This window comes from Zingiber officinale, chromosome 3A (genome assembly GCF_018446385.1).
Source record: "Zingiber officinale cultivar Zhangliang chromosome 3A, Zo_v1.1, whole genome shotgun sequence".
NCBI lineage: Eukaryota > Viridiplantae > Streptophyta > Magnoliopsida > Zingiberales > Zingiberaceae > Zingiber > Zingiber officinale.
In genome coordinates, this window is record NC_055990.1 from 5489460 (window position 1) to 5502304 (window position 12845).

General features: G+C 37.9%; 1 protein-coding gene across 4 annotated transcripts in view; it reads right to left on the bottom strand.

The window, feature by feature from the left end:
• Positions 1-916: 916 nt before the first annotated feature.
• LOC122051085 (protein FRA10AC1-like) overlaps positions 917-12845 on the bottom strand; it is a 51690-nt gene continuing 39761 nt past the window's right edge. For 3 of the 4 annotated variants that reach the window (XM_042612034.1, XM_042612033.1, XM_042612036.1), the window contains one exon: positions 917-1253. In XM_042612034.1, coding sequence (XP_042467968.1) covers positions 1171-1253 — 83 coding nt within the window. In that variant the 3' untranslated portion in view covers positions 917-1170. Of the gene's footprint in view, positions 1254-2719; positions 3102-12845 lie in introns of all 4 variants that reach the window. The other variant, XR_006131318.1, reaches the window with a different exon arrangement.

The window sequence follows — 12845 nt, forward strand, 5'->3', positions numbered from 1 at the left end:
CCTCGGAACCACCACACGCTTCCTTCTCGTCCGTCGATGTACTCTTCCGCAGCATCTCATCCCTCAGACGCACCACGTGTCATCCTTCTCATTAGCTGCATCTTCCGCTCGACTCCCTGTGCTCCTAAGCTTCTGCACACTTAGACACAAGATTAAAACACACAGAACCTAACTTAACTTTTTTATCACACCAAACTAACTTTAGGATTCCAACATCTGTGTGCTGTAAAGTATCTAAAGTAAGATGCCCTTAGCTGTAAACAGGCATATGATGCATTCTTATCTAGACAAGATGTGACGATGGACTCCTTGTACACCTGGCATCTTCTCTATAAATAAGAATGCTCACTATCCTTGCAAAGCATTCAAGCACACCTTGAACTTCACTTGGGAAAATATCAAGAGCTTATTAGATCCTGTTTGAAATAATTTTATCTATTAATTCTCACCTCCTTATTTCTATTATTTCACCTGTTTTATTTATCCAACACCCCACAAATCTGCTCTCTTGGTACGTGGAACCAGACGGTCCACCTACAAAATTAATTTAACTTATCCATATCATTTTTTTTTCCTATCAAACATAATAATACTAAATACAGTAAATAAATTTTCCCACGCAAGTCAATTTTAAATACTTTCACAGGCAAATACAATGATTACTGGGACTTAAATTTAGATTAATGATTTTATACTGTCTGAAAGGGAGGTGAATTTTTTCGCCCAACAGCGGTAACACATGTAAAGAGAGGTTGAATCAACAACGTAACATTCCATATCCGTTGGGAATCAACTCCAAGCCTATTGTCAGCTACCTGGCCTATTTTAACAATGAATCTATACAGGGAGGGTTTACAAAGCAATCAACCAAAACTAAAGAAATTTTATCACTATAATGCTAAAGGGAATGTGCTAGTGAAATAAAATCACTCGAGTATGTTCTTGCCATCTTTGAACTAGCAAAATAACATTTTCAAAATGTTGGGAATGTAATTGTCAACCATTAATTCTTCACCAGAAATGTCAAGAACATAGAAAATTCAGTAATGCATTTGAACAAGGCCAAGAGGATCAGTCCGCAAATGAAGTTAGGCAATATATATCACAATTAAGAACCGGAAACTAGTTCCCAGGCTACTATGGGTTTTTTTCTTGAAGAAAGTATTCAAGTCATGGGAACATTCCTTCTAAAAACTCCTCGAAATCTTCATCAACTATTCGCGCTTTAGTCCCTGAAGTTGAAGTCCGTCGTCCTGTGCAAATTTGCATAACTGAAGCGCTTAACAAGAACTCAGGAAAACTACAGGAGAAGCAATTCTACATATACTGAGCAATATTGTCGTACGTGAATTCGTTAATTAATTCATAGGAAACAAGAATTTCTGAGGAAGAGGGAACACGTCATATTAGTCGAAGGCAATCGTGCTTCTAGGTACTGAAAAATATCATTAATTATTTGATTTAGGTGTCAAAGCATCCAGGCTTGGGATGATTTTTTAAACCACAAAACAATGACATGTCATCTTCCTTGCTTTTAAATAGTATCTAACTTTGCATCTTCCATGAAATACCATCATCCTTGCTTTTCAATGGTATCTAACGTTGTTCGATGGTGAGGCTAACGTAAAAGAAAATTAATGAAAAGCTAAATAATAACAAATGAAACATAAGGGTCTAGTATGAAACTCAAACTGTGGATTCAGTTGTCAAGAACCTAATATATTTTGTGACTTTAAGAACAATTTAGATCATTAGCAATGTTTATACTACTAATGTCTATAGGTTCTATGATCTGGATTATTATCAACCATTTTCATACTATGTCGCATACCCAACAATGGGACACTGACACTTCAAGTGCAACTTTAATATCTCTATTCATCATGTGAAGGTTTTTAGAAATAATTATCTTACCGATGGCAAGTACTCGTATCTGAGGCCAAGCAAGATAAGTCCATACATACATATTGTAGACAATACATGAAGTTAATCGCTTCTACCTAAGTCTAAAGTAGCAAATATTATTGTAGTAAAAAGTGATAATGCTCACTCTAGACGCCCCTCAACCCGTCCCAAGTTATGTGAAGGAAGGTAAATCACGGGATCAACTTATAGCCAACCACCAAGTGACCAAGGGGTGGGAAGTATTTTGACCTTTTAATTTTAAATAAACATATATAATGAGATATAGGTGTATAGTCACTGCTAATCCCCACTAGGGGTATAAATTGATGGAAAAGTAAATTAAAAAAATTTAAAAATAGACTCCAATGTGAATTGGAGTTTAATCCCACATAATATGGTTGGTTTATATGAATCACAACTTTTGATGTTGTGAACATGTATGGATGGCATTGCAAATCTAGAGCGTAAATTATACTAAACTAAGTTGACTTGTGTATGGGTGCGACTTACACATCAAATGTCAGACAGGCAAATATTGCCTAACCAATGCTTTGCCACATGGATCATTTTCCCTGGATGCTAAGTGTGTTCATTTTTCCTGGATGCTAAGTGTGCAACACACATTAATGGCCAACCTAAATTGGTCAGACGTTAATGGCCGTCCTATAATTGCTCGGGCGGTAAAGGTCAACCATTGATGATCGGTTGCTTGCATTTCAGTCCACAGGCAGAGGCAGTGAATGACCATTACCCGACCATTAATCGACAGGTTTAATGCTGCAAAGGTATCGAGTCTATATAAGGAGGCTCCTACCTTGGGCAAAAGGTAGAGTTCATAAAGCACACACTGAAGAGTCGATCCAACTCCTTCCCCCACATCCTCCACCTCCTTGTTAGGCAGCCCTTCTTGGCAACTCTTGTTTTCCAGTGATAGCATTAGAGTACAGATCCGTTCGCCACAAGTAGCTTGTGCTTGGTTGCTAATGTGGTTGAGCCATGTTCTGACAGTCTTGCTCCCTATCTAGCAACTCGGTAGCATTGCCTCCTAGCCCGGCAATCGACAGCTCTACTCAACCTCCTGTTCAGCAGTTTCCTGCCCAACCTCCCGGCTCGTTAGTTGTTAGTTTGGCAACTATGCTTGACCTCCCGTTCGGCAATTCAGAAGCTCTTTGCTCAACAGCTCCCTGCCCGACCTTCTGATAGCAAAACTAATACTCTTAGTGCACTTTCAGCAAGCTAACATACAATATTGCAACAAAAAATTTCAAAAAGCATAAATGCAAGCATACCACATTACTAACACATATTTGTATAGTTTGGTAGCTCCTACTTCATGACCTACGATCATTTTGGTCAATCACTTCTAGAATTCTCTAATTTTCTCCTTCACGATCAGATATTGATGATGGAGAAACCTCTTATAAGTTTATCGTCAAAGAGTATAAGAGCTTTACAATATACATGTTAGAGTTTTGCAGTAAGGTTTAAGAAAACTAACAATAAGAATTGTAGATTAGTCTGTTGTTCCTTGCTTCAATAGCCCTTTGAAACCTTTTAAAGTCTTCTCCCCACAATGATTCTTGCCACGATCTTCATGTGTTGGTAGCTATTAATCAACTGATAAATAGAAAACTTTATCCGTTCATTCCATTAAGGTGTTGTTAAATGTCTCCTGTAGCATCAATCATTAATATTAGTCCGTTTTTCTAAAGTTTAATTGATTCCCTTGGATTACAACAATTTCTCACTAGTAACTTTTTCATCCAGCCTGCATCAATCGACTACTCATAGGCAATAGTTGACTATTCAATAGAGAACACAATTATGTTAGGTTTTGAGTCAACTACCAGTGGTAGTCGACTCAACCATCAACAACAACAATTAAGCTTTATCCCACTAGGTGGAGTCGACCCAACCATCAGTCGACTAAGTAACTCCATCAATGGACTAGTATGCTAAATGCAACCTATACGATAACTGAGTCTAAAAAGTTGAGATCTTCACTCGAGTACATTTGCACTCGACTCTTAACTCATCATGTAGTTGTCTTCCGCCACAAAGTCATCTTCCATCAAGCTTCTCGTCCTTTGGATGTACTAAGCCCTTAACTCTCTTCCTGTGTCATCCATCTCACTTTGCTTAGTCCGCTTCTGGACATCTTTTATAAAAATTGTCATCCCTCGAATGCACCATTGTGCCTTCCTTCACTCTGCTTTAGTCTACTTCCCAAACACAGTTGCACTTTGATTCTTTACATGCCACCACCCCTTGAGTGTCTTATATCACCTTTCTCTGATCTACATGAACTTGAACCATCAGGTAGCCACGACCTTAGCCGCATTGAGTCGTCTCAACTGTGTATCCATTAAATACTTGCACTCAAATACACATATCAAATCACAAGGCATGACTTAATTTAAACCTTTTGTCCAAATGTCAAAACTCATGGTCGCACGGACCACTTGAGGCATGGTTGCACCAACATCTCCCAATTTGTGATTTTGGCAATCCATTTAAATTAGGGAAAAAACATTATACTAAATAAAATGCAAAAGAAATGCAACAAAGCAAATGAAACCTATAGACTCCCTTTTCAGTTAAGCTCCTCCTTGACCCAAAAATCAAATTTTAAAACCTTACGAGTTTCACATACTGTTCCCTAAACCACAAGGATTTGGTCTTTTAACTTAAATTACATCCATCCCCCTTTTGACAACATTAAAAATGATTGTACCAAATAATATAGTAATCATACACGAAATGGAATGCCTTTGTTGATTAGTGGACTCCTGCCTAGTGTCAATTAGCAGTCGACTAGCAATCTAAACAAGTCAACTACATACTTGAGACTGAAACTATTGTGCCGATGTTCAAAAATTTACCAAAGTTTCTAAAAAAAATTAAAAAATATAAAATTTTGCAAATATTTTGTTAAAATCTAATTTAACTCAAAAAAAATATTTTTCTTTAAAAAATGTATTAATTTCTGAAATTGATCAATTTTTTAAAAAAATTGATGTATAAATTAACTCCTCTCACTTTGTTTCTAGGTTTATAAATAATTAGCCCCTAAAGCATAGTCAAGTTGGTCACCACATAGTAAATTTGCAGAAATGGACAAGGGTCGATTCCAAATGAAACCGACAAAAATACCCTCCCATGTGGTGGTCTGGTCAGTTTCCTAATTTACCTCTCTACATATGGCGATGGGGCTAGCCTGTGGGTTGTCCAGTGTACGACTTTTTGCAGAAAAGATTTATCAATAATTAAAAAATCTACTATTTTGTGAAATGTAAATGTATCCTTATATAATTATGTGATTATGCAATACTACTCAATAGTTAAAATACCAAGTTAACCATATAGTCGATTTGAATGTATTTCACATGGATGAGAGTCCTACGATTCTCAAAGGGTTAATTATTAATTTGGCACTCAAAATAAACTAGGAAGAACTTAATTAACTAAGTACCTTTTATGAATAAATTTTATCTATACAAATTGCCCACTAATGGTTTGATTATGGAATTCATCCTTAGGTTTTCTATATCCTAGTTTTTCTTTACTAGAGTATAGCTTTCTGTTCTCTATGACCTCAAATTATTTGAAATTTCTTCTAGGGCAGCCTTTGAGATTTTAGTTGCTCCCTTAGTTTTATGTTTTAGTCTCTAATTTTTTTAAAATCAGTTGTTTTTAAATTTTCTTCTAATGTGTTAACTAGTTCCTTTGAACATAAATTCTTTCTTCCAAGTTTGATGAAGATTTGCTCAATTAAGAAATAACATTAACTAACTCTTTAGAGGATAAGTGTTTTATCTGACTTACCATGTCATCTGATTCGAAGGGTGTAACTCCCACCTTCACTAAGGCTCCCAAGACTTTTGTGTTTGGATGAGATGTTATTCTCATTTATTGCCTTGTTTGACGTTTGCCTTCTTATTCTGATGAAGAAGTCGTATCATGTCATATGGCTTTTAGATTTCTCCTTGGGATTATTGCTTATCTTTTCCTCTATCTGATTTTTCTTCTCCTTCTTTAATTGACGGCATGATTTAAAATTTCGAGTCATATAGGAGTTTCAATCTTTGACCTGAACAATACAATTTTTGTACCATATTGTGTCATGTTGATATGGTTTCAGTTATTTTTTTATAAATATAGAATATATTAACTAAAAAAAATATTTAAAAAATACAAAAAATAATAATAATAAAGAAAAAAATAAGGGATCGTGACACTCCCATAGGGTAAGTAAATAAACTAAATAAATAAATTATTATATATATTTTTTAAATTAAAATAAATAAAATATATAATTAATAAAATAAATTTATTAAGGTTTAATTAAGTTTAATAACGTTATCCCTATTATAGTTAGGAGTTAATTGAAATTATTAATATAAATTTAATAAATTTATTAAATTAAAATCTCTCTCTCTCTTCCTGCATCCCACCCCCCGTCGTGCAACACCCACCCCGGTGTAACGACCCGGCCCTCTTGGCCCATTTGGCCGTGTCGTTACTCACTAGGACTTTCCACCCCTGGCAGTGGATTTTTGCCTCCCCCAGGATTCGAACTCTAGATCTCCAGGCTAAATACTAGAGTTTATGAATCCTGGTACTCACTTGGTTACCAGGATTCATAAACTCTAGTATTTAGCCTGGAGATCTAGAGTTCGAATCGCCAAATGGGCCGCCAAATGGGCCAAGAGGGCCGGGTCGTTACACCCGGTATGGCTTGCTCGATGCAGATCGCGATCTCCCCCGTGTCGCACAGGTAGATAATGACCTCCCCTATGTCGCACAAACGGATCGTGACTTCCCCTACGTTGCGCAGGTGGCTTGCAACTTCCCCCTCGTCACGTAGTCGGATCACAACTTTTCCCTCATCATGCATGCGGATTGCGACCTCGCCCCATTCTCACGCACTGCCCTGTGTCGAGGTTGGGCTCGCGCGACACCTGTGCACCAGTCAATGAGGGAACGAAAAGTTTCTTGGTACGACACGAGATTTTAATCCGTGATTGAGTGTTTGATCCTTCATATGTCCTTCATCACAATTAAAACATTTTACCTTTCTTTTGCTTTGTTTCCGATCAACGTTAGTTTTTCGAGAGACCTTTATTCTTACCAAAAATGTTTCTTCATAGCTATCCATAGAAGGAAATTTTGTTGAGGAATTTTATAACTCAAGCTGTCCTTTCATACTCCCTTTTATTCTTTTGTGCTGCAAGGGTTAAATTATCTCTCTTGTAGTTTGTTTTTTTTTTGGTCAAATTTCAATTATGAATCGTGTTATACCATGGTAGAAACAAAATCATCTAAAGTACTTACCTCAAAATCTTTTGACATATAAAAGAAATCTACCATACCATCCAGACCCTCTGAGTCATCCTCGAGAACAGTTGGATATTGTATCTTCGATACTTACCAACCATTGATCAATTCTTTTAATTGTGGGCATGGAGCTTTATCATGGAGTAGGACGCTTAGAATATGATACTTGACTTTGCTATTAGTAATGTGTTCATCATTTGTTTTCTTAATCCATCGCTGTTCTTCCGAATTATCTGTCTATAAATATAAAACAATTACTTTTGCCCATTCCTATAATGTTGCGATCTTAACAAGTCGCATATAATTTGTCAAAAAATAGTCAGTGGAGGGAGTGAATATAATTGGTGCCTATAAATATAAACCTATTACTTTTGTTGCAATTTCAACAAGATCATATACAAAGTTAGCAACAAAAATAAAATAAAAGCACAAACACAAGCATATCACAACATAAGATACACGTTTATGTGGTTCGACAACACTCAAGCTTCTACTCCACAGCCTATGATTCTTTTGGTAGATCACTCCCAAAATCCTCTAACTTCATGATTAGGTATCAGAGGTGGAGAAACCTCCTATAAGTTTATTACAAAGATTACAGAAGATTTACAACAAGGTGTTAGGATTTTGCAATAAGGCTTAAAAAATAATAATAATAATAAACGTTGTTGTAGATTAATCTGTTGTTACTATTTTTTGTAACCCTTCGAAACCTTTTTAAGCCTTCTCCCCTTAACAAATTCATGAAATGATCTTTATATGTTGGCAGCCATCAAGGTGTTATCAAATGTCTTTTGCAGCATCAATAATCGAGATTATCATCATTGGACGAGTACTCTTCTAAATTTTGACTGATTCTCTTGGATCATGACCATTTCTCATTGACGACTTCTTCATCTAGCATGCATCAATCGACTGCTTAAAGGCAAGAGTCAATTATCCAATAGGAACACAATTCTATTAGTATCTAAATCATCTATCTAGTTGACTCAACCATCAATCAATTGAAAGAATCGTTTAGTCGAACTGTATATTGATTATAACCTATTTAATGATTGAGTCCGCCAAAGTTGAGATTTATCCGTGCCCAAGTACATATGCTCTCAACTTTAAGCTCACCATGAAATTATCTTCTCCACCGTACATCATCTTCTGTTAAGCTTCTTATCCTTGTAATGCACCAAGCCCTCAACTTTCTTCCCATGTCATCCTGCTTACTCTACTTGCATAGTCCACCTCTAGCTATCTTTCGTCAAACTTATGATGCTCCACACTCTACTAAGTTCGCTTTACAGGAACAATTACACTTTCATAGCCCTTTTGCTACTATTCCTCGAGTGTCTCATACCACCCTTCTCTGTCTACACTATCTCGAGCCATTTGGTAAGCACAATCTTAGTCTCAATATATGTATCCACGGAGTTCCTGCACACTACATATCAAATCACAAGGTGAGTCCTAACTTAAACTATTTGTTCAAATATCTAAGCTCATGATCACACCGGAACACTTAGGGCACCATTGCACCAATAATAGAAAATAGTGATCAATAAAGGAAATAGAAGGTCAAAAACCAACCCCTAACATTTAATGAACAAAAGAGAAAGATGTAAAAGAATATTTGTGGACTCAACCAAGTAATAAAAATTAAAAATTGTATTAAAGTTCACAAGATCTAGATTCAAGACGAAAAGCATATTATGTAGATTATCTAGGATGACAATAATTGATTGTGTATTTGAAGAGAGGACTCAACTATAGAAAAGGGGAAGGTATAGCCGAAAATTGATACAATACTTTTGTAGCAAAAAGTGATTATGCTCATCCCAAGTGCCCCTTACGTTCCGTCTCAAATTATGTGAAGGAAGGTACATCACGAGATCAGCTTATAGTCGACTATCCATCGGGAATTGATCCTTGTTCCATTATAGCAAATATATCATTTTCTAACCAACTGGGGACCCCATGGGGACCAATTACTTATGTTGGCACCAATTACTAATTGAATCGACAAATGTTGAATAGAAGAGTCAACCATAAAAATTATGAAACAACTCAACAACTTATTAAGTTTGTTGAAGGGCGGTATATTATAAAAAGAAAATTAAGTAGATTTGATAGAAAAATGTAGTCAAGATGGAACACAACTAACATGACATGTGCATTGCTAATGATAGAGATCTTGTAAAATACCGGAAAATAGGCGAATATTAATAAGGGAATTTTCTGGAATTTTTGGAAATTTTTCAGAGCTCGTACGGATAAGTTCACGGGGATAAAAATGGGGTCCGGAAAAGCCTGTTTAGACTACCCTGTTTTAATGAGGAAAAGATTTATTTTTCTTTTCCTTTTTCTTTTTCCTTTATCTTTTCTTTTTCTCTTATTTCTTTTTTCAGACGTCGTTTCTGCTCTCTCCTTCACTCGTGCACCCGAGCCCTCTTCCCTTCTTCTTCCCGACGCCGAGCCCTAACCGCCGGCGTGCCCTAACCGCCGGCCGGCGGTTTCTTCCTCGCCGAAGTTTTAAACCCCTCGGCCACCTCCTTTTCTGCTTTCTCCTCATCTCCCTCGCGCGCACTCCTCTTCTCCGAGCCGATCCATCTTCGCAAGCCGACGAGAGACAAGGGAAGCCGGTTGCTTCTTCTCCGACGCGATATCGCTACTGCCCGACACCGCCGGCCCCTCCTCTATGCCCTAGCCTCAGCCGCGACACCGACCCTAGCGCCCACACCGACGCCTCTACCCTAGCCACCTCGCGCCGCCACCACTGCCGACGCCGACCCTCTCCTTGCTGCCACTCTAGGTCACGAATTGGTGGGGTTTTTGTGCTTTGAGGGGTGTTTCTAATTTCTGGCAGCAACCCTTCCTGTCGCATCTTGATATCCAGCAGTGATCTCAGCCGTGAGGTGAAGTTTTATGCTGTGGGTTTGCAGTCAAGGCTGCAATTGTGATCGTGAGGTGCATTAGAACTTGCTGTGGGGTTGTGCTGTGGTTGGACAGCCACTCCTTTCGGTATCTACTGGCTTCTGCAACGGGTGTCAACCTAGGTAAGATGTAGGAAAATGGATTGTCCTTGTTGTAGCTTGGTTGGAAATTCTGTATGTTTAAGAATATGGATTAATTACTGTTTTGGTTTGTTCGTTTTGTTCCAGCAACAATTTATCTTTGCTGGCTGTAAATAATCCTAATTGGGCAACAACTTTGTGACTTCCAGCAGCGGTTGATTTGAGGTAAGGTTTATGGTTTTGATCTTTGTGTTAGATTATTGCTAGTTGTGTTAGCAATAATTATTGATTTAGGTTTATAAGTTGTATAACGGTGTAGTTGGGGTTAATGAAACTAACCCTAACTGGTCAGTGGATTAGAAATTAGTTTAGCTATTTGTTTATAATTAAATTAGCTAAACTGTGCGATTTAACACAGGACTTTGACGCGAGACGAGTATCTCGGAGTCAGATTGGACCTTTTTATTTCCGGAGGCGGGTACTTTTGACTTTTTGTCTTTGATATGCTTAGTAATGAAATTAACATGTTGCATTAATTGTGTTTCTTATATGTTTCGGTTCATCACTACCCAAATCTTGGTACGTGCTTGATTGATTGATTGATTTGCATCTCATGTATATTTTACCTGTTTATACATGCTTATAGGGGGTAGTGATATACCATGCTTCACCATGTTCAGGACCTAGGTTTTTATACCTTCTGTGTACCTTTGATTCAATATGATTCGTTGGCCTAGGGTGCACTTTTCTATATATATGGATTAGGTCAGGATGTTTATATGGTTATTGCCATGCATCATTTGCATGATTGCATGCTGTGCGATAGTCCGCTCCATTATTGTTGAGCACATCGCCAGTTACATGGATCTGCACACACCACCACTCATGGGTTAGTGGTCGATTCAGGCTGAGTGTGTGGGACTCTGTTAGGCACCGCTGGTCCGCTCATGGGTAGTGTGACACAACGTGTTATCCCAGGATTCCTCCCGTCTTTGAGTCGGAGATGAGGCATCAAGCTCCCCATTTATGATTTGGGGTAGGAGGATAGGTGTACTCGACAAGATCCCGTCCACTCGGTCACCATCGGGAGTAGTGACGACAGAGGTTGTCACAGCCCTACCCACTCGGCCTCACTATGTGTGTGAGATGATCGACTGGCGTCAGGGGTGACCAGGACGCATTTATTGCTTGTGTTTGTGCTTGCTGCATTTATATGTTGCGTATTGTTTGGATACCTATGTTTGACATCATACAGGATTTCTATATCCTCGGACTGTTTGACCTTATACTGTTAGTACAGTATTCTCCTGTTTACTTCAGATGCATTTTTATCTTTCTTATCAGGAGACTGTACGCATGATTAGTGCTAGGTGTTGTTTCTTTACTTTGCATATCAATTGTACCTGTTGAGTGTTGGACTCACCCCGCCTCCATTGTTGATATTTTCAGGTTGATGCTGTCAGGAGAGAGTTCCAGTTGCTAGTCCCTGCAGACCTCGAGGATGTGATTGGTTTTCGTTTGGTTTCCTTTTCTGTTCTAGACTGTTTGAACTTGTTATGTTCTGGAGTTATTTACTTATGGACATGGTATAGATTTTATTATATCGATGGATTTGGATTTTGTTTTTATTCTACTACATGCCTGCCTGGACGGCAGAAGAGGTGAGTTCGTCGGTTTTGAGTTTTACGTGTGTAGTAGAGTAGGGTGGATTTCGAGTCAGAGTATTGATGTTTTGTTTACTATTATATAACTGCGTTGTGATGTTTTATTTTGTTGTTATTATTCCAGCCGCCTGTGGCTGAGGTATTTGTGAGATGTAGAAAAGTTTCAGATTGTCCACCGTACAGGGGAGATGCTGCCGAAATTTTCTCGGACAGGGACTCCTCTGGGGCGTGACAGATCTACCGACTAGGGTGGCATTGGTAAAATGAGATGTTGATATAACGTTAGAGAGAATCACATATTACCATATATATGTTGAAGAATTTGAAACTAGAATTAATGTATTTGACATTGATACACATCGTATAAGCAATAAGATTACTTCCAATAATGAAGGATATCATAGATAGATATGGTACACTAAAAATTCTACCGTTTATATCCGTAGATGTCTCTCCATTGAAACATGGATAGTAACTTAAGTACTAAGTGGATTGATGAAGAAATGGTCTTGTGATTGATCATGTCAAGTATATCACAATGAAAGTAATGGATATAAAAACAAGACATGTTAACACATCTATATAATGTGCTTTAAAGACCATGCTCCTGCCCCCAAGGCTTGGTGTGGTGGTAAGAAGCAGGGTGCATATTCAAAGCAACCAGGGTTCAATTCTAACGACACGCCTAAGACAATTGAATTACTGATGCAGCTGGGGTGCCATGTCAAGAGCCACCGTGCTTCCTAGATTTACTTAGTGTACGGAATGTGAGGTTGGACCGTCTATCCTATGATTAATCAGATTGTATATATATATATAATCCATTATGAAGCGAGCCTCTTATAATCTCAACCTTATATTGTTTGCAATGAGCTCTCCTCTCTTAAATAGAATGAAATGTAATGCTAGATTATGAGAGGATTACCAAAATCTTGAG